The sequence below is a fragment of the Daktulosphaira vitifoliae genome, unplaced genomic scaffold, assembly GCF_025091365.1.
Source record: "Daktulosphaira vitifoliae isolate Bord-2020 unplaced genomic scaffold, ASM2509136v1 Scaffold_2, whole genome shotgun sequence".
In the NCBI taxonomy this organism is placed as follows: Eukaryota; Metazoa; Arthropoda; class Insecta; order Hemiptera; family Phylloxeridae; genus Daktulosphaira; species Daktulosphaira vitifoliae.
The window spans coordinates 14,784,822-14,809,490 of NW_026099573.1; the positions used below are offsets into that span (position 1 = coordinate 14,784,822).

At 27.6% G+C, this 24,669-nt stretch overlaps 1 protein-coding gene across 1 annotated transcript in view; it reads left to right on the forward strand.

The window, feature by feature from the left end:
- Positions 1-24,669, forward strand: part of LOC126899749 (nephrin) — a 208,134-nt gene that overhangs the window by 161,323 nt on the left and 22,142 nt on the right. Inside the window, exons 3-4 of the mRNA XM_050674909.1 lie at positions 5,483-5,691; positions 20,921-21,031. Coding sequence (XP_050530866.1) covers positions 5,483-5,691; positions 20,921-21,031 — 320 coding nt within the window. The remainder of the gene's footprint in view (positions 1-5,482; positions 5,692-20,920; positions 21,032-24,669) is intronic.

The following is a 24,669-nucleotide window of genomic DNA, read 5'->3' on the forward strand; positions in this document are numbered from 1 at the left end:
TACCATATTGAAAAATATACTATTTTTGTATGATAATTATGGGTTTTGTATTTTATTTTAATAGAAGTTGATGTTGCTTTTGCAATTATCCATCAATTTTTTAAAATTAAACACTATCTACAGATTTGCATCGAAGCGTTTCTTATGATAGTGATTTTAATCACTGTCAGATTAAATCTATACTGGACCCTACTATGCAATGTCTCCACTATGCCACGACCCCACTGTGCTACCGTTTTTTTTTATTATATTTCTATTGCTGCTGAACAATTTTGTTAACGCAAAACTTGAAGTCATAGAAGTAAGAAAATAAAAATGAAGAAAAATTCTTAGTAGAAAATAGTTTCCTATATTTTTTTCTTTTACTCGCTTTTATTTTTTTGTTACTTAAAAGTAATTGGTGATTTGATATGGTTATCGATAAAAGGATATAGTTAGATTCGACGTTTGAAATGAAGTCACCCTGATAAATATTATGAGATTTTTAAAATTTCTTTTTCATACTAGTTAGAATTAAAAAAATTACTGGTCTTGAAAGAATTTGTAATTCGTAAGATATCTAGCACTATAAAAATCTTTAAAAAAAATATTCAACGATTCTAAGGATATAAAATTCCATTATTCAATAGAAATTCGCGAGGTTAAGTTTTTGAGTCATTGGGAATGACTGAGTTCGTGAATTAAACTTCTATGCTGTTAATCTAGTGACAATAATGTTCTGGTTGAAAATGTAACGCAGAATAAAATCCGGTGCCGCAAGCCAGGTAGCTACATTAAGTGCTAAAAGTTTAGTAGTGAATACCTATTGTATACCTACTATAGAATACTTAGCTGGTATTTTGACCCGGGCACGTCGTAAATAACGTGGGCGGATGATAAAGGAGGACAAGTCGGAGTGCTAGTAAAAACAATTGCCACCATAACGCTCAGACTACTCCGATGCAAAAACTTGTTTTCTCCAGACACAGACCAGACGTTTAATTTGTCGGTATGTGACGGCTGGGAGAGAAAAGGAGGTTGCCGCGAAATGTAACTGTCGTCACAACTCTACGGGTAAGAGTGTAACGGTAGTGACGATGTGGCAGTATAGTTTCCACCGCTGCCGATGAAATAGTGACAACGACTGCTTGTGAATTATGGCCATGACAACGCAGAAACGGCTATTTGCATACCGACCGCAGCTCACGTTTCGTTTGTGTACATATTTTTTGTCTATTATTTCTTTGGGTATTGCCTACAACGTTCGTTTAAACTTATTTGGTAATAAATTCGTTTGAGGGTTCGCTCTATCTTCTTTTTATCAGATTAATTCCTTGACTTTCTGTGCCTCATTGTGATCGCGCGCCGAAGTATTTACCGATCCTTTTAATAAAACATACGAATTCAGAAATAAAACATCATCACAAATAATTAATGCGTTCGAGTAAAGCAAGTGAGAAGGGATTAAAAAACAAAAGGGTCTTTTTTTTTTTTTTATCGGTTTTTCGTACTTTGACTTGACACATAAGTCGTCCCTCTGTTTTCGCAATAAAAATAAAACCGCCGTCGACATAAGAAGATTATTGCAGACCACATAGAACACGTCCAGTCCAGGCAAGGCACGTAAAATATTGTACGTGGACGGTTTTATTCCATTACATCACAAAAGACCTGGGGGCAAGTCGCCTACGGGTCGGATTAATCAACTTTTTCACTCATTCTCACCCGCGGCACACAAACTGAAATCATTGCTGTCGGATAAAGTTTTGGTCCGACACGTCCACAACGGTGTACGAAGACGATTCCGTTCATTTTCCGCTTTAATATCGTGTTATGAGTCATTACCGCCGGACTTGTGTGTGACAGCCGTGCAGCAAAAACTATAGTAATACTCACTACGGATTCTCGGTACGCGCGACCGGTAGAAACGAAAATGAAATAAAACTACACCGAGATTGTCGTTACGTGAGCTATGAGCTAGTTGTAATAACTTTCGGATGTGTTCCCAAAAGAAAACAAGTTAACGAACCGAACGACGGAAAACTTTTGCTACGAAATAGACAAGCAAAAAGAAACACCTATTGTCGCGTGAAGAAACGGATTCGTTGTAAAACGAGTAATAAAACGCCTATTCAATCCAGCCGCGAGTCTACTCGTCAAACAACATTTTTATGCTCTTTTCATTTCATGTTAATTTTATTTTCTGTGCGATTTTCAACAACCGTCACAATCAAGATTTCCCTGAATGTTTTATCAAATGTGGTCTTTTAAAAGTCATTGTACCACGTAGTATCGATATCTCGAGATCACATGAGATAAACACTGAATTCTAAGAAACGCAATAAAAATTACAAAGACTAGATAGTGCAACAAAAGTACAATAATCAAAACCAAAGTTATTGTATACGGAAAGTTCTGAAATGTATGCTGTTAACGTGATGGTGTACAAGACATAGTTGATTAAACTTTTGTTTGTCATGTACGACACGGGTAACTGTTGATCGACATAAGAGACCTTAATCACTTGCATGTCTATTCAAATGTAATAATAGGTTAGTAATTCAGTTTAAATTGTTAAACTAAAAGTTAACGTACGTTTTCAGAATTGTTTTTGACCCATAATGACACGTAATCGTTACAATAACGTTGAATTTTAACCTGAAAATACTTTATAAACATAGTACTCGATTAGAAGGTTTTTGGATTGAAATATACAACCCAATAATCTCATATGAATCATGTTCACGATAGTTTTTTTTTTTATTATTATTATTTCAAAATATCGATAAAGTATTTTTTCATAGTAAACAAAATTAAACATTAGTTAATGCGTATAACATTTAATACTATTTTTTAAGCTGCCATAATGTATACAATATTTTGTTCCATAAAGGGAGTAACATATAGGTTATTATACCTCTTAACCATATGGTTTACGACAAGTTAAAACAGTGGATTAAGTGAGAGATCGACCGCAAGATAATTTTACCGGAGCGAACAATGGCTGCTGGTACCGAGTATGGTCTATGACGAGTTATCTCGGGTCCAAGGGGGTAATTTGGCTGCAAATAACGAGTTTCTTTCGTTGACCTACACGTACCCTCTGATGCCAAGACTGGAGGGAGTAGAGGTTGTGGGTCACGAAGACCGGCAATGGATAGCCTCCGGTGGGGTTGATCGCGTATACCTTTTTTCCCTACCGTTCTTTCTGGAAATAAATGGCCACCACAAAACAGCTTTAACAGCTTCAAAACGCAATAAAGCGGACAGGGGACCAAATCCTTCTACCCACTCTGTCGTCTTTTGTTCTCAAAGTGAGTCCACTCTCTTTTGATTTATTAAAAGAAATTACCCATTATTAATATTACTCTTATAGCTATAAAATTATATGATAATATGTTCTCAGTTTACTTAAATGTTATCATCATGAACTTTAATAATACTTTGGTAAATAACAATATTGAACATGATGGTACTTTGTGTATGGAGTTAACATTTCAAATTATGTTTTATTGCATACTCTTTGACATTTAATGCTAATATGATTAAATTAAATAAGATAATAACATTGATAATTTCAACTTAATTAAAATGTATTGTTTAACAATGTAAGATGCATTCAATATTTGCTACACACAGCATACTCGATTAGAAAGAGCAATACTGGGCAAGAAAACTTTGAGACAAATGGGGTGAACACGAACAGAATACCAGAAGGGCAATCGGTAATAACGCCCAACACTTGTAGTATCGGTTTAGCACTTTGTTATCTTGCCAAGTGTTTTGAATACAATTCAAATTAAATACAACAAGGCAAATACATTTTATTCCAAAACCGCCAGCGTTTAAATGTTAAGGCGACTGTTTGATACGATTTATTAGTTATCATCCAAATTCAATATAACCAATTTTGGCGTTGTGACCAAAATCACGTGAATAATTTTCCTCCTGTACCTATTATAATCATTATGATGCATAAAACAAGATTAAATTATTTAAACAATCTCATAAATATTCATTAAACAAACCCAGAATAAAATGCACACATGCATTATATTATTCATATTATTTAGTCGCTAGGAAAAAGTCGAGCTAGGAAAGTAACATTAGAATTTTATTGTACTTCGCATTACGGTACAAATAATAAACCAAAAGCACTAGAAAATGAATCTGACTAAAAGTATAAGCACATTAAACGAAACAACGTGAGATATGGAATAATGGGAATTCCTATTTTTAACTTGAAAATATGATAAAATGTTCATTTCTTACAACATTTTAATATGTAGCGAGATCTGAGTGCACATACATCAATCGAGTGGAAACTATAAAGAAATAAAAATAAATGATTTAACAATTATTTTAGATTTTTTTAAACCTAATACTTTTTTGCAGTAATATCTGAGAAAATCAGTGCCTTACCAAATTTGGATCACTCTGTATATTTGAATAAAATAATATAAATTCGAAATAATTATTAAACTTTTAAACTATTTTTATATAAATGATGTACATTTCCTTTAAAAAAATCTTATTTGTGTAATAAATTATCAAACAACGATTAAAAAAACCATTCTAAAAATTAATCAATCCTCTTATAATCTTTATTATATAAAATATTCCCAAATAAGCAAAATAAAAAATTACTCTTTATTTAAACGGTCAAAATTTGTTTAAACTTCGAACCCCTGTTGTCCTGCAAATATACAAAAAAATATCCAAATGAATAAAATTTCGACCTATAATGATCATTGTTGCCTGTCATATCAGAACAAGATAATTTTATAACTTAAGTAACTTAAAAAATCAATTAAAATAATACTTAATCACCTATACTAGAGCTTATGATTTTTAGTGTATTAAAAAAACATAATTCAGGCACCTGGAAGTGTATTAAATGATATATTGGTAGGTAAATTTACCAAACATTCAGTCAAAATTGTTTAATGTTTAAAAAAAATATTTAACAAGACTCCGAAACCTCAGAAAAAAATATAATTTATACTGAGCGTTTTATGATTTAATAGATACATTAAATTTACCTAATCAAATATAATCTAAAAAAATTTAATTCTTAGATGCAAATTTTTTTTTATTATCATTTATATTAAAATCAAAATGTATTTCAAAAAAATTTTACTTTAAGAATTAAGTTTAAGTTCTAATTATAATTATATTTCTAGGTAGAAAATATAAACTAAATAGTTCTTTAAAATTTTTAAATATTCGTTTTAACAAATCTTCCAAAAAAACATTAAATTTCATTATGTATATAGTATTTAAACATATAAATCTTCGTAAAACATCTCGCTCCAATCGAGTATTATTTTATTACAATGTAATTAACAAATTAATATACCAAATATACCGAATAAAATATAACAGTCACCCATACTATAACGAAACTTTTCATCGTGTCCTTTTAAGTCCTCTACTCAATATTATTATGTGTAAACATAATTCAATAGCACACGATTCAATATAAATATATATAATTTTTCAGTGTTGATATTCGAGGAAAACATACAGATCCCAACAAGTCTCACTGGAAAGATGAAACACTCGAAGGACGGTCACACTTCAGAACATTATCTGAACCGGCTACATTATTTATTGATAATATATCAGAATCAGACGCTGGCATCTACAGGTGTCGAGTAGACTTTCGAAAATCTCCCACTCGAAATTCAAGACTGAATCTTACAGTTATTGGTAAGCACATTATATAAAATGAAATAAATATTTATTTTCTATGATACACTTAAAACGCAATACGTTATATTAAAAATTTGTATAGTATATACTTATAATTGCTTGAATAGAAATGCTGGAGTAAAACATCAACACTACTTTGTGACTTTTGCCATTTTCTCTATGATTGCCCCTTTCTATTATTGATTTTCTCGAGAAAATCGGTTTTTCAGCTTAAGTTCAATCATTTTATTTAAATTTAATTCTTAAGCTTAATATCATATGTCGTTTACATAGCGCAATAAAAAACATGTTTTTTTAACTTATTTAAATCATAAGTAAACAATTTTAAGTGTCCCGCAAGACCAATGTAAATTTTGAAATATTTCGTGATTAAAACAACTCTAGTAAGAAACCTGTTGTCTCTTGATACGCAAGTGTCGCGGTACAATTCCATTCTGTCTGGTTGTGTATATTTTTCTGTAACCTGTAATATATAATAACTCGGATAAAAAAAATATAAAGGCTAGTAATAGTGATTTCTACTTATTAAATAATAAATAGGTATTGGTGAGTAATCGCCATTGTTTCGCCGCCAACTGATATCATTCATTACGACGCACCAGACCTTCTGTGATCGAGTTACTATTAAAGAAAATAAATTATCTCTGACGGGGTGTGAGTAAGAAGGTTCGCCAAGAACAGACCTGAACTAAACTTTGGAATAGTCAGGATCTGCTAAAACACTTGCGTAAGTGAATAAAATAAATCTAATTGTAAATTTCCCAGTGTCTATTACTTGAAGCAAGCTCAGCAATAATTATCTCATAAATCTTTAAATAACTTACCTAAGGTTTCGTCTATGACTCAGAATTTTACTATATGAAGGTTATTGAAGTTGAATAAAATTGTACACAGAATAAATTTTCACCTTCACTTTCAAGTCTTGATAATAGAGCCGAATAAAAAAAGAGGATGTTTATTAAAGTTGGACGCCGACGGACTATTAGCTACGATTATTGTAGTTGTTTATTTGGAAACATATTTAAATTATATTATTTTTATGGGAAATTTAGATTATATAAAAAAATGTCATAGTACAATTACACAGTTATGCATAATATAAAGATTAGGTAGCCACGCGCCCAAATAACATATCTACATGTTTTAAAGTACGCTTTTGTGACTCAATTATAAAAGTTACATTATTACATTATATATTAAGGTATTGGGTTTTTAAAATAATATAAGTCTACAATATTGGTTACAAATTATTCGGAACAATATAAATATAAGGGTTATGGATATTACAACAATTGCAATCATTAAATTATTTGTTTAAATGTACAAATTAAAGTCAAAAAAAGTATATCACAATAATTAAAGTCTTTTACTTTTTTTTTTTTGTGGTTTTCGTGGTAGTTTCACGTCATTACTACGTTGATATTTAAATCTTGAATTTTATTTAATTTCGTGGTTTTTTAGAAGGTATTTTTATCGATTACACTAAATAAATCAATAATTCATACGATAGATGTGTTTAACATTATTATGATAATATCATAAATTATTTATACCTACAAATTGATCTTCAAAAAATTTCAATAATATAATATATTATCATAGCACAATATTATTAAAAATATTTAGATTGCGCTTGTCTTAAAAGTATTTTATATATCGATATTTTATATAAATCTAATAAAAATTATTCATGAAATTGAATAACTTCAGTAAAATAAATTATATTTTACCCTAAGCAACAATATCATCCCATTAACAGATCGGTAGCTATTTTGCCTATACAATACGCCGTTCAAATATCAATGTAAACAACATTATTTGCTAGGAACACTTTTTTATTATTATTTTTTTAATTTAGTACGAGATTGAACGACATAACTCTAACAACAAATATTGAGCGTAACAAAAAATTGCCAAAAAACTTAAATTATTTTTATAAATAAACAATGACTATAGTATAATCAATAGTATTATGAAGAGGTTGTATTTTTTTGTGTTGTGCAATGTCAAGCATTTGTTTTTATTAAATAAGGCTGGTTTATAACTAAATTACCAATAAAAAATATTTGAAAGAAATTCTTATTCCGTAATAAATATAAAAAAATTTACTCGCGAAAAATACCAAGTTATTGATTGTATATATTTTACCAAACACCAATATACAAAAAAGAAGATTGTAATGTTTACATCAAGAAGTTTTGTTTTCAACAACGAAATCGCATAATAAATATAAACGTCAATAATTTAAACTAATGAATACTCATCAAACAATATTCTCATATTTTCATTGAAAAATTAAATATCTTATATCACATTTGTTTGATAATATTTTAACATGTTAATATTATTTTCTTTTTGCTCTTATAATCTGTAATTTTTTTCTTCTGATATATTCTTATTAGATTTATTATTAAAAACCAAAATAAAGAAAACGTAATAATATAGAGTAATGTAACTCGGAGAATTGTTTCAAATACAAAAATCCACGAAATCCAATAAATTTTGTGTATTTCAGGGCCTACCATTACCTCACCTGCCACTATCTAAGTATTATAGCAGTTCATAAAATATTGGTATTTTTTGTACATGTATCTATTATTTTCTTATACGTCGTGAAAACGCAGGAAACCGTTAGCGATGGATAAATTTTTATTTCCCCGACAATGTCAAACTACCGCACACGATCGCGCACTTTTATTAGAATGTCATTTCTGTTTGAATAACAAAAGATTTTTTATTTAAATAAGGCAGGTTATGCTAAGTGTATAAAAATAATATAACAAATGTGATCTTGTAAACAATCTATTGGATGTTTATGACTACAGAAAAAAAGACCACCGTAATATATTATTATAATGTACTTTTATCTTTTATTTTTATCGTAAAAATAAAATAAATTACAAAACTGATAGATAAGAGTAATCTGTTACAACCGTATGCGGATAGATAAATAAACGGCGGTTAAGGGTGCACATGCGTTAAACAATAAATAACTACCAAAAGCTCTCTCTAAGTAAGCATTATTTGTCTTTCGGCAAAAGGAACAGGAAATATATCAAGTGTGTTTTTTAGATATTCGAATAGTTCGAACATTTGACGATTAAGTCGCGTTGAAACGCCGTTTCTCTGGTTAACGAGCGTCTCACCGTTTGGTTCAACGCCACTTAGAGTTCTCAGTGGTTGGATGTGACAGCTTTTCCACGTCCTTCCACCCCATCGCATAGTTGACAACCTCCGAGCAATAATATTATGATAACAATACGGATTCGATTTAACGTCGTCGCGGTGCTTAGAAAATATTAAGCTTCGTTTAAAATTTCTAACGCGTTTGTCGAGCGCTGTTGAAAAATGAATTACAAAGAGACGTTTGATAAAAATTTAAAACAGCGCTTGATTTATCGACGATTTTAAAACAAAACACATAGAACACTACACAAGAACGTTTTAGATCGTTTAGGTAAATATACAGCGGCATTATCATATATTTTATAAGATAAATTAACAAAATTCTATACTGATAAAGTTGTTGCATAGAAATTAATAATGTGCAAACAATTATTGTTTACATAAAATACTAATATTTCCGTCTTTGAAACTAGTGTTTGCTGAAGTATTCAGTCGAGTCAGTTTAGTAGGCGTTTGTATTAAACTGGATGGGTTTAGATACATACAGTGTATTATTAAATAAAATTATTTAATTCTAGATCCCCCTAAAACATAAAACAATAAGTATAGCAATAACAGATTATTTTATGTGTAAAAATTCAGAAATTAAAAATTTTAATCATTCAAATTTATTTATGTTTAACTAAATTAGCCAATGAATAATTTTTAAAAAAATATACTTAAGTATATATGATAAAACTAAAACATTATAATGTGAATAGTCATATTAATTATGATCTCCTCTCAGTTTAAATAGTCTAATTTAAAACAATGGTAAATCAACTATACATCCAATGGTAGTAATCTAGATTTTAATTAGTTAGAACTTATAAAATTTGATCGATTAAAATGTTGAACTTTTTTCTTTCCTTTGCTATGCTTAAAGTTTTTCAGTAAACCTTTATACGGGTATTTTTTATATTTTTTTTTGCCGAATTACTCATACTTTGTAAGCGTGTATTTATGCATTCTATTTCAATATTCATGTTTAAGTCTCGAGTGAAGTAATGATTTTTGTTTCCATTGTATCGTTTTGTGTAATCTAGTTTCGATCTACATAGAGTAGTTAACTATTTGTGTAGAACTAATGTTTCTGCTTATTTCAAATAAGATATCCATACCAAGAACCGTGTCGTACTAAGTATCAGAAATCATTCTATTATACTTCCAATGAAATAGATTCAGATATTAACACACAAATGTTCTATTCTGAAAACCACATAATCAGGCTCCGATCGCAAATGTCAAATAGACCAGATTGAAATTCTACTAAGATTAAATCGAAAGAGCTGTGGTTGAATGAATTGGTTGATATCAAGCAGTACGCTGTAAATCGGAAACACTAGTGGATTTGATTCTTAGAATTTTCTCTGTAATTCAAATATTTTCACATGCTCTAGAAGTGCTTTTGTGGGTTGCCGATTAAGTGTTTGAATCAGTCAACAAAAAAATAGAAAAAATTGTGTAAAAACTGCGTCGTTAAATAAAACAGCCACATATACCTAATTATTTGCTAATGTTCTTTTCTAGAAAACGAAAACAACTACGCTTTTTCCTTTTGTTTCAGCTGTAAAATAAAAATAAAAAATCTTGCATAAGCCGTAATTTAAAACCCGACTAAAAAATAAATTATTGCATTGAATACACGCGATCAAACAAACACTGTAATATTATTTGGCGTTTGTTTTTTTTTATAGTGTAAGCGTTTGTCGTGCCTTTTTCGTTTTGTTTGGTATACTTGAGCTATCCGATAGCTGTCGGATAGCCCATTTAATTGCTTGCAATCAAATAGCTTGCGATACTCGTGTGTTTCGATCTGATATATTATTATTAAAATAAGCAAAATCGCTGTGTCAATGTGAAAAACATTTGAAAGTTTCAAAGTTAACCATTATTTGGGCAGAACTCAGAAATTCAAATTATCTTAGAACACCCACGGCAATTCGTTTTACCAATTTACCCACGTCGACGTTGGTGTGCTGCTTCGCTTTAGTTTTATACTGTCGACTGTTTAATTCTCATAAATCATGTAATTGCAAGAACCGAGTTTGTTCGACTGGAAATTTTCCGTCGGGCGAATAAAAATCTAGGAATACAATACATTATTTTAATAATAAACAGAAAAAAAGGTATGAGGCGTCAAGAAAATATGCGCCAGTCAAATACATAAATAATTGCTCCCGACGGTTTATTTATTTGTTTTCACTTTATAATGTATCTCGTAGATATAATCTCGAATCTAATAAACACTCGACGGGTGTGAAGCTCAAACGCTCACGAATGTCGTTTAATTAAATAATGATCTCCAAGTGATATTGACAATGTCACCTTTGAACGTATTATTTGCAACGTAATCCCTTATTCGTGAGCTTGGAGTGAACGGAATCCCAACAGTATGTAAAGATGGCGTCGATTTAGTCGATAACTATCTGAAATGGTCGTATACATTGATTAATAGGTTCGTCTTTTAGGGCAGCTGAGTACAAGACGATTGAAACACAAACAATTGCTCGTTTAATTCTGTATCGCCGCTTTTGTTTCCACCTAAACTACAATATTTTCAAGATGATAAACTAAATCACGCAAAATTATCATAATATGTACTAAAGCTCAAAACTCTGGATTCATTAGGAACTGATTGTTGTGTTTGTATACACAAAGAGTCATGAACATATTCTCTAGTACAATTAAACCGCCTTGATTTATTTATGTATAATTTCAAAGATTTTGAGCAGACAAAGTAGCACTAGATGATTTATTATTTATTAATAAACACGCGTGTATCGACTATCAGCAAGAAGAATGATAGAACTCGAAAAAAAAACTTAATATGAAAGGCAAAATACTTATAGTTGTATGACTATACTATTTGATAACGAATTATTTTTCTCAAAACTATAAAATTAATGAAAATTTACTGGCTTAAAATTTAATGTGTTTTTTTTTTTATTGTTAGTACAAAAGGCAAAAAAATAAAAAATGTTGAGTTGTGACATTATTTTTGTCGATAGGCATATGTATATACATTTTCTGTAATATTCAACTTAATATTTATAAGAAACTATATAATAGTCTCTTACTTATTAAACCAATAAGTACATAAAATAAAAGGTGATCATTTTTAATAATACATTCGACAATTAACCAGTTACACAACTTTTAGCTATAAAAAATACTAGATCATGATTTAAATAAAAAAAAAATTCTAAATTAACTATAATTAAAATTTTTAAGCTAAGAAACCGTATTTCGTTATTTAAAATAGAAAAAATTGTATTTATTCAATAAATTTGATAGTTAATCATAACCTTAGGTTTGCAATTTATTTGTATTAGGGAAGAGTGGGGGAATTGAAGCCACTTAGCAAAAAATAAATTTCTAGTAAAACCGTTAGTTACAACATACTAAAATGTTTAAAATTTTTAAATTAGTGTAATTATGTTTTTTGAAGTTTTAAAAAAGTGGAAATTACCATGATTCACTCGACATAGGGGGATTGATAATCACTCAAATTTTAAAATGTTTTAAAAATTCATGACTAATTTTTTGTCAACTAGTGTAACAAAATTTACAATATAAATTTGTAACTGTTATACTTGCTCGTTATTTATATTATAACCAAAGTGAAATATAATAAAATAAACTTACCAAAGTTTTAACAAAATATTTGTGATTAAACTTTAAAACAAATTTTTGAAGGCAAAACTAAACTGATCACTATTATATTTCATTTCTAAGGTTTTGATAGCCTAATTAATAATTTAATGTGGTCACCTGATTTTTAGCTATCATAGATTTGTAAAAAACTAGGACCACGGTTATTTACTGACTATCGTTTCTCCAATATCCCCCAAGTAAAAAAAAACTTTAAAAATATTTGAATAATAATGTGAACTTAAAATTGACATTTACAATAATGATAACTGTTTATGATATTACCAAATATTTGAGATATTTCTCAAAAAACATAAAACAATACCATTGAAAAACAATTTTTAATATTAATATATATTAATTATATATTATTATAATAGTGATTGCAGAAATAAACATTGCATTAATAATATTTTTATAAAATTCTATATAAATTTGTTATAAAATATCAAAGTTATAATATCTTATTAGAAAATAAAGAATAATTTTAAACAGTGACTAAAGTTTTAATCTATTTTCCTTGTCACAATGAATCATAAAAATTCCCTTGAAATAAAAGCATTGAATTGATGAAAACAATAGTACATTACTATATTCGATTTTAAATATTGTGACATTTTAACATAGTATATTTGTATATTTTTGACATAAACCAGATTTATCACCATGGACTTGCCACGGATAAAGCATGACAGACTGAAACACTTCGTTTTTATTCGACCACCCATTGGGCTCACATGTATTTACAATAAACTTCTAATAGCTCGATAAATCAAAATGCTGTCAAAAATCTACTTAACATTAAATAATATATCATAATGCTCTTCAGAAAATCATTTTTTTTTTTTTTTTTTGTTAAATCTTTAGAAATATTTAATATTAGGCCAGGTTTTGAAATTAATATTTTTTCAAGATGAAAAAATTATTAATAAATAAATACATTTTTAAATTAAATATAATTATTATTTATTTAATTAATTTTTTTTTTTAACATAATAACCTTAATTTTATCTTAAAAACAATTTCAAAGATCCATGTTATTAAATTTTAATTTAATGACTCTAGAATTAAATGTCATTAACTACAATATCTATAACAACAAAACATCTATTGTTTAAAATTTCCTTGAAACACGATTATCCTATCTTCATCACTAAAATCTTAGTATTATAAGACATGAAATCTAGTGACTTAGTTAAAAGTTGTGTGATTGCGAAAACGACCGCTATACTATTCCCATTGGCACATGCTTCAGAAACAAAGACTTAATATATACAAATACGTGCAAAAAGACACGCTCTAAGAGCTGTTATGCACTCCTCTAATTAGGTATTTTCGCTATTCGCATGTGAATGCGGTTTTGATTAATGGAATTCGTTCTTGTTTAACTCTTCAAAGTTCGACAGCATTTCCATACGCCTTTGTCAATTATTCATAAACAAACGGGGCAAGTCAGTGTAAGCTTCTCTCAATGTGATTTTTATCGAATTAATCTTTTCATGTGAATAGCTCTAATAAAAACATGAAGGTTTAAAATAATGTTTATATTATAAAACCAAAAAAACAGTTTAGTATTGATAATATGAATTATTTGAACAAAATCTGCCTTGTTGAACTAAAAAGAAAAAATTATATCACCAGCAAATAAAAAAAAAACAAAATTGTCTGTACTTTTACACGGACCCACCTACGGACATGTATTTCAACCCGAAAAAATTGCAATAAATCATGAAAAATCGAAATTATCAAGATGAAAAACATTTTTTAGATTCTGATTAAGTAAGATTTTTATAAATTTTATTCCACTGAATTTGAATCTCTCTCTTCGTCTTGTTCATTTTTTCTATAAAATTTGCATCCTGAAATAGAGTTTGAATTTTGGGTCCATTAAAATATCCTTACGAACGCTTGTGCCTGCAACCAGAGCACCTCCACGTGGCGACAGTTGGCAACAGAACCATCTGACAGAGTCCCTAGGTTAACGGCGGTGTGTCATCATGGCAGATGCAAGGATTCGGAAACCCAGTACTGGCGTCTGATCTAAGTGAGAAAGTAGGCTTTGTCTTGTGAGAAACTCGCCGCAAACATAACAAAATGAATCAAGGCATTTTTTACAACGATGGGAATTACTTTTTTTTAGTAATTGTAGAGCTTATATTTTCCAGTAGCCAAGTTTCCCACTACTGAAGAGCTGCAGTCGCTTGATGACGACGCCTGCTTTCTCTGCTTTGACAAGTCATTAACAAACGTGTTTAATAAATTTTTTCTCATATTTATAACTTCAATTTTCCCGATTTTTTTAAAATTTTAAAACGTTAATGAGTCAAGAAAACTCAGATTCAAATTTAGTAGAACAAAATACATACAAATCATACTCAATCTGAATCCAAAAAATGTTTTTCATCTTGATAATTTCGATTTTTCATGATTTATTTCAATTTTTTGAGGTTTTTTGCTATTTTTTTTAATTTTGACTGCTCAACGGCCTAATTAACGTTCAGATTCAGATTCATTAAATTGATATATATAAAAATCATACTTGATCCGGGTCCACAAAATTATTTTCATCGCTGTGACTACAGCTTTCGCAAATATTTGCCTTTTTTGTGGTTTTTTGCATTTCAATCAAATCTGGAGGGTGACTGGGCCAAATGGACTTCAAATTCGGATTCAGCGGGTCGAAATACATGTCCGTAGGTGGGTCCGTTCCAAAGTACAGACAACTTTTTTTTTTTTGTGCCAGTGTATTTTGTTTCTATTATTATTATTATTATTATTATTATAATATAATATAATATTTTTTTTTTTGATGGTATATTATAAAACTTATTTTAACTTTTTATGATGCTCTATAGATGCGGTTAGTGACAGTTTTACAATAAAGTCTGGTCTAAGGAAACTCTGTAAATAATATTAACATCCATCCGCATTTTAAAGTCTTATTCATGTCTATTTCGCAAACTATGTCAAAGCAGTTAAATCAACGAAAGTTTTAATATCTTGTTTAATAAATAAACTAAAGACATTATTGAAAGTTTTCAGATAACCCGTTTAGCGCGTTTTACATTTTAATTGCAATATTTGTGAAAATTGCCTATTGTCTAACATGCCTAATATTAAAACAATACCTTTTACATAGAATGTACTGAATTTATTTATAATTTTAGCTTCGATGCGAAGCTGAGAAGGTATTAATTTTACTATGATTCGTTTTTATTTTTATTTTATTTTTTTTGTGTCTGTGAACGCTCAATCTCAACTCTCGCTTGACCGATTTTGATGAACAATACGTCAAAATATCACAAATTGTATCTAGTCGAAGACGTTAACCTCAAAAATTGAAAAATATTCCCTCGTTCCCCATAAACAGAGGAAATCCCCCAAAAAATTACTAATTTAAAAATCGCTAATTTTCAATTTTTTTACTTAAAACTTTTTTAAAAATAACCGAATCAATATAATTTTTTTTTATAGATACCTTAGGTATTTAACTATCATTTGATATATTTTTGTAAACATTTGACCCTTTACCAGCCAACAGGAAGGGTATCAAAATGGCAACTTTTTCAACTTAACTATTAAAAACGTTCTGGAATGACTGACACTTTTATATATTAACTATTAAATAGTTTTAATATTGTCTATACTAATAATAATATGAAACAACTAAACACTGTTACTCTGATATTTGGTGGAAAGGATTGGCAACCAGTGAACCACTATGCCCAATTATCACCAGGTTAATAAGTTAATCTTGTTCATCAGCATCATGTGAGAGAAATTGGTGTATTTTTGGCAAATTAAACACTTAATATAGAAATAGACTATAATAGCAATAAGGACTAACCTCAACATATTTAAAAAAACGGTTCAAGTAAAAAAAAGAATTCAAAAACTATTGTTAGTAATATTAACGAAAATAATATTAGTATTCATTCGGTATCTACTGATTACACTGACTCTGAAGATGATTTTTAGTTTCAATTACAACATTAGCTTAATAAATAAATTTGGTTTTAAAAGTTTATATTATGAAATAAAATAGTAAAAGTATTAACAAAATAATATGAGCTAATATTATAATTATAACTGGAAATCATTGAATAGGAACATAATTTACATTACTTAATAATTTAAAAGTATGTTCATATTTGTTTTTTATAATATTTTTTTTTACAAAATAAGTTGCAGTTTGTGCTTTTAAAAGTGATAATAATTTATACATATATGTATGTTTTTTTACTTCAATTGTTATAATAATTATGAAATAATATTTGGATTGGGTTTCATTTCATGATAAGTATTTGAAAAGCTATATTGCTAATGTTGTCTAAAATTTACTTTATACTAAAAAAAGTTGTAAATTCTGCTTTTAAAGTAAAAATTGTCCTAATTTAATTTAATTTTTTTTTTTTATTAACGTAAATACTAGTTATATTATGTAAATTATCAAACATTTGGAAAAACGTCAGAATTAACGTTTTATCTAAATAAACAAGAACGTATTTGTGCTTTAAGGAAGATCAGTTTAACGATTCAAGTTGAATTAAGATGAAGTAATTTCTATTTTTTTGTGACCTGACTGTTTAATATTTATTATATTGTTAAAATTTGACAAAAAAAGTTGGCAACTTTCAGAAAATACCAATTGACAATTTTTTTTTTTTTTTAATTTAAATATTACATATCAAGTAATAATTACCAATATTAAAATTATTGCAGTAAAAATATTGATAATATTATCATTTTTATGATTATTTGAAAAAAATGTTTGATGTCAGTTTGGATTGGAGCAAATGTATTACTGGTTAGGTTTGATTGTACAATTATGTTCTGATTACTACCTTATTGTTTGAAATAACGGCCTCGGGTTGGTTATTATCACTATTTATAATTAGTATTGCCGACGTATTCATTTGATCTTTAGAAAGGTTGTTGACAGTTGTATTACCATAATCGAAAATTGAGATAGTAACCTTTGATTTAGATCGATTGTTTAATACTTGCTGAAAACAAGGTGAAATAAGAGAAACGTTATTGTATTGGCTTGGAATTTTTATTCCTTTTACAGCAGCCACGTTTCAATTTTTTCGGGAGGCGGTTTATTCCCTAGTGGAATGGTTCAACTACCAAAAGAAGATGTTATGATAACGTGAATTCATCACACATTCAATAAAATGTGTTATGGATAATATAGGTATGTAACCGATGTACCTATAACCCAACCCAACCATACACTTTGGTTTTTATATCACTTAATAAATAAATTAATTTTCATTACATATATTATTGAGCTTTGGGTACATAAAGATGTTTAGCTATAAAAGAAATAGTAGCATTTTAATTTACATACAGTGAACAAATTTTTAAAGCGTTACATATTGAATATCTAGAAAAAAGACAAAAAAAGCATAGATTTTATTTCGTTTTTACTTTCTTTTTTGTTTTACTTTTCGAGGCAATATCAAATATTATTTTACCAGATTACCTAAATACATAAATTGCTTTACGCGTTTGTTTTATTATTTTTTTTTTTTTTTGAAAAACATAAATCATTTTTTTATAAATAGAATATTTAATCGCGTTTTCCAGGTAAATTCTTGAATTTAGAGGTTGTATTTGTACACGAGTTTGTCAGAAAAATATTTCTTCATTTTTCTAATATAAATGGATATTTCCTTATTGTGTGTGTTTTTAAAGATTTTTTACTAGAGATTACATTTACTTTAAATTTGATCACGATGTATTTTTTTTTTTTATAAAAAGTATGTTCTTATGGTTTATTTTCTGCTTAAAAATTTAAGACCGTTTATATAGAGATTTTCTTTAAAATAAAAATTCATCTAATCAATAATCAACTTAAATTAAATATTTCAATTTATAATCAACGTTTAATTACTTAAATTGAGTAAACCACGTAGCCGATTTCAGCTTTTTAATTATAAAAGAACTCTGTATATTTACCAAAATCATTGTAGTACACCATTTTATGTATTGATATGAAATGTTTAATCGTTGTAAATTTAGAGTGAAATTTTATATTCTGTTAGGTCAAAACTTTTCGAGAAGTTAGATCTAAAAACAAGGATCTTAATAAATAGTATTTTCTCGTATAAAAGCTAAATAGTAATGTTAATTACAAAGCTTAGAACATTAACCTACATGAGAAAATGAGATAAGTCTTTTAAAATCGGCGTTGGTCTTTAACGTAAACATACTCGTAAAAGGCAATGAACATTTTATATGTGTTTACGTGGTTTCTGACTAAAAGTTTCTTGACTTTATAACAAGTCATAAACATAATACGGATTTAATTAGTATAGAGATATCTCAAATATGTTAAAACTACTGTCATATATGGCTGTTATAAATAGTAAATTCATGTTTCCATCAAGTAATATAACTATTAACTTCTTTCCTAAAATAAATAATTTTAGCTTAAATTATTGTCACTATCTTTGATCATATAAATATGCATGTTTTGATGATGAATGTAATTTAGTATTGACTAAACAATTTATCAATAAACTTCCAGATTATACCAATTAAATTTTCTACTGATGTAATTTTCAAATATTTAGAAAATGCTTACAAAAACAGATTAAATTTGATTATTTTAGGTACTTAGTATTAAGTGCAGTAAACAATTTTCTTTTGTCTTTAAAACTTGAGTAACCTCAAATCATAATACGTATGACATAGTTGTTGTTAAAAAGTTACTTATTTTCTAAACAAAAAATTTAGATAGTTAACTATAATATAACTACTATATTCTTATATAAGTACATAAGTTGTTATATTTATTTTTACAATATGATTTGTTTATATAAAATATTAAACAAATTTGCATGCTTATAATATAAATTAATATTTACTGCAGCTCTAAATGACAGTTTGAGAAAACTTTTTGGAAATAAAATCAAATATACTATGTAGACTTGATAAATGCACATTTTTATAACAAGCTATTTTAAATGATTTTGTATATTTTTGGTAACACTTGTTAAAATGGACTTAAAACATTATGAGATTTCTTCAAGTTTTACTTATACGTATAAGATTTTTATTCGTGCTCTCATATCATTTTAAGACCTTTGGTTTAAACAAGTTAACAGTTTTGTACAACCAATATTTTTTTCATTTTTCTTTTGTGATTTTGTAACATAATGTTCGTTTGAAGTTAAGCTACCATTGCGAAAAACGTTCATGGCCTGGCTATACGATGTCAACGAATAGATGAGGACAAAACAAACACGTGGAACTTATTTCATTTTGATAGTAATTTAAAGTTTCTATACTCGCCGGATTTGAGAGACGTGTAGATCTGTCCATTTCATCAACAAAAACTGCTTAGGACACACGTTTTTCGCCAGTTTTAAACATTTAACTTTACAATGGGCTCCATCGCCGTATAACTGCATTGAAATGTGTTGCACGCTATTTTGTTTAACAGGTCTTAACTTGGAAATATATTAATAGCACTATAATTTTCCGTCAAACAGCAACAAGCTGTGATATATTTTTATAATGTACAAAAAGCTTTGAACGAACTACGAACGTTTAATAAAGATAAATAGCACACAAATGTGTCACGATCCGTGGTACATAAATTTTAGTCAAAATCTAAATAATTTTTTATTAACCAAGGCAATGAACATAATAATATTACGTTTGTGCGCATAAATTATTGTTTATGCTACAAATTTCCGTTACATATACATGAAATTAATGCAATTACTTTGTAATTCTGTTTTGGTATCAGTTTAATTAGATAATCAGCACTCATCTAGTACAACGATTTTCTACTTAAAATGATAATTAATTACTATTAATTATTCGAAATGCATTATACTCCAACGAATTTGCTGATAGACTAAATATAAATAAAAATAAAAATTGTCACTGTCAGTATGTATTTAGTGTTGATAATGGTAAAATTGCTCCCGAAATACGTATACGCGACTTTTTAGTAATTTTTTTATGAACTTTTGAGTTATACTATATTCAATATAATTTCAATTTGGTCTATATAGCTCAGGTGGGAACATTGTACCTCACACATGATTATCAAGATTATTCATTTCCACTGAGCTGTATAGAATTTCCCATCCTATCAATAACATATCTTGAAAAGACGTTCAATGTTAATAGTATTAAATAAATAAAACTCTAATAGCAAAATAAAATAACACTTTATTATTATTTCCATTAAGGGGACTTGGCCGACCCCAAGATGTTGGAACAAGGCTAGGAAAAAGAAAAAGATTGTTATTTACTTCAAGTGTTAGCATCATTTAAAATTTATCATTTTTTGTCAATAACTTTATGTTAATTGCATTAAACCATACAGCAGACTAAATACTCAGAAATATGTAAATATTTATGTGTGTTTATATTATATTTTCAGTACCTCCACAAAAGCCAATTATTCAAAACGATAATGGAGAAGAAATTCGCCAAACTGCAGGACCTTACTTTGAGGGCGATCAAGTGAAGTTGAAATGTATAGTAACTGGAGGTAATTAAAAAATTTAAATAAATTAATCCTTTAAAATATTTTTTATGACACTAAAAAGTAGCTTGTTGATATTATTCTTCTTTACTAATACTCGAGTTTTTTACACAGTAAATATTTTTTAAATAAATTGAAAATAATTATGACTCTATAGATTATTGCATAGTCATATTATAATTTACACAATTTTAGTATATTTTGTGAGGCCGATTTTTTATTTTATTTTAGTAGGAATAACACAAAAATATTTTATAATATCCCAATAAGATTTTTTTTTTTGATGCTTCTATCACAAATATTACTATTTCATAAAATACATTCTAGTCTTTTAAATTTTTTTATTATTTTTCAAGAAAATTAGGTATTTATATGCTATTTCTTAAAAAAGTACAAAAACATAAACAAACTGGTCAGTATATTCGTACAGTGTGTTAAAAATTGTTACCGTTCGCAAACACCAATTACTATTCACAAACAAAAATATCGACCTTCGGTTATGTATAAAGAAAAAAATTGAATAATTCATCAGTATATTTTGTAAAGTTTTAAACCTCACTGCAAATAAAAAAAGCATATATAGTATTTAAGAAAACAAAATAAACCCAAAAACACGAAATAAAAAGATAGAACCGAAATTGGAATAAGATGAAAGGTTAAGCAAAGACCATTGTATCGCCACATTTGATATATTTAAAATAAAAATTGATCTAGAAAAATTAAGGACAGGAAGATCAGTTTTACTTAATTACTCGAAAAATAAATGTAATATTAAAATTTTTTCTTTTAGTTATTCTTTTTCTCAATTTATCAAATATTATATTTACTTTTTGATTAATCAAATAATAAATGATAAAAAATTATCTTACATGAACTTTTATATGAAGGACCCATTTTATAAAATGCATCAGTATTTATATTATAACTATTTAATTAATTCAACCCTCGTTTAACCACATCTTCCTATTCATTATTCAACATTATAATTTTATTCTAAAAAAAACCACATATAAATATCCAATGAATATAAATTCTTTTCAGCAAAACTTAATTTTTTATTAAAAGTTCAACATTTTTGTGGCAATTTAATAATTACTAATTTTATAAACTATGCTTAGCTTCATAATGTGTTTTTTCATTTAAACTTAATTAGTTAATTTCAAAATAATATTTATATGCAGTTTCAATAAATCCGTATTCAAATGTACAAAAAATAACCTTTTTAATTAAATAAATAGTTTTAATTTTCAGCATAAAAATGCTCTAGTAAAAAAATGACTGTATAACTTTTAATCGAGTTCACGCGTTGTACTTACAATTAATTTTTGAGTAAATTTTAAGTAATTTCTAATGAACTAAATAATTTTTTTTCACACACTCAAAAATAAATTTCTTTTTATTTTATTTACTTACTTGGAATTTCATTAATTTCCATACTTATATAAAATAAGTAAAACCGTTTTGTGAATTTTATCATTTTATAAATAGATATTTAATCATTTTACGAATATTAAATTTAAAATATAGTGTAATTATAAATCAGGCAAATAGTTCTAGGTTTGTTTGTAATTATAACTGAAATGATATTCAAATTTAACTACGGACATCTTCTGCGCTCATGAAAGGGTAGTTATAAGGGACGAGATAAGGATGATAGAGGATCGTGAGAATGTTGCCAACGTCGAATAATTAAGGAATGTAGAGAAACAGAAAGGGTAGAACTAGTGAGACGGTGGAAATCCTTGTTAGCACATTAACAGTACCAAACAAAATATTTTAAGAGGATATTTAAGAGAAATATAAATTGGTTAGAATTATTTAATTAACAATATCACTAGACATGATAAAACTCAATGTTTCCCAAATGAAAGAAAGCGATGGACAATATCGGAAATAAACCACTGAAATATCAGCGTCATTAATTTAACGAGATTCACGTCCATAAAAAGTTTAGTATAATTTATTAATTTTAATGTCAATTCTTTAATAAAATGTATTAGTTCAAAAAGAGTTATTTTCTTAAAGTTTTTTATTTTTAATCATTAAAATAAATCTTCTTGTATTTGTTTGTACAAGTAAAACATGTACAAGGTTCTATTGTATTCTGTTGATTTATTAAAATTCATTTTATAAACCATACTAATGATCATAAAAATGTAATCATCGACGTAAAAGATGTATCGTGAAAAAATAATTCTGAGTTCGTAAAAAACCTAATAAATAAAAACATTTTAAAAGTTTAAATCCCTTTTTGTGAAATTATTTTGTTTCGTAATCATATTTCGTTATTTTTTCTCGGCGTAAACCATTTAAATTATTTTTTAAGTTAATCTCAAGAAGCATTTAGATGAAACTAAAGTGAGCACCACTCAATTTTACTCCCACACTGCAACGCACGTTTAATTTGTATAAATTCAGCGCCTATTCGTTTTTGCATAATATCTTTATTGCAAACAAGAATAATTTTTTCTGTTATTTTACACCACTACACTCTCTTTATCTTTCTTATAAAATTGCTGTAATGTAATTCCGCTTTGGATTTTCTTCTGGATCAGCTCTTGTAGAATGTGAGGTGATCGTGTCGAGAATCCCCAACGCGTTATAAAAGTCAAGCGCGTTTTGTATCACTACAATAAAAAATTGCACGCGTACGCAATCAAGATACGTTCTTACCTAATTGCTGGTAAACCCCATCTTTATCTTAAGACAGTGAATATTAAAATGTTTATTGGAATTTTTCTGGAACGCAGCAATTCAAGTAGTGCAATAGATTAATTTGGTTCAAAAATATAGATACAGACATTCATAGCAATTTTTAACTCACGAGATAATTTTCAATTTTCAACATTAAATATTTTTTTATTTATTTTCGAGAAACAAAAATATTCCTATGGCTTTTGATTAAAATGAATTATATGATGGAGCACCTAACCCAGAAGATATTAGATTAAAATTGTTAAAGTATAATAAACAATGACTTATAGCTGTCCATAAAAAAATCACTTTAATAATTAAAATATTCAAAAGGAAATAATTTAATTTAAAAATTCATTGCAATTTCTACAGTCACTATTTTTAAAAGCTATTAATATCCCAGGTATTATTTTCCTTAAAACAATAAATCTTCTTAATTATTTTAATTTTATACAACAACATAAAAAAGTAATTGTTTGACTTAATTTCACCATAAACTAAGTTATAAAGAGCAAGCCAACTCATTTTAATTATTTAGCTGAAAATATTTTTAAAATTATTTTAAACGGGAGTACGTCCCGTTTCGATTAGTTAATTGAATATCATTTTAAATTGAATGACCCTTTAAAAAGAACCTAAATTAAATAGTAAATATATAATAAAACAACAAAAGAATATAAAAATTTATGGAAAACCCATTTTAAATGTTTCAGTTTATTATTAAGGGTGGAGTAGATTACGTGAGACTATTTAATTTACAATATTTTATAAAGTCTTTTCATAAAACATTCTAAAATGTCAACAAAAATTACGTTTAAACTACAATTAAAATTCATACATTTCAAATAAAGATGTGTTAACCTAAATTGCAATCAGCAACCCGACTTAAAGAAAAATATACACCAAAATTACCTTCAAGATAGATTTAAACAATAACTGAACAAAAATTG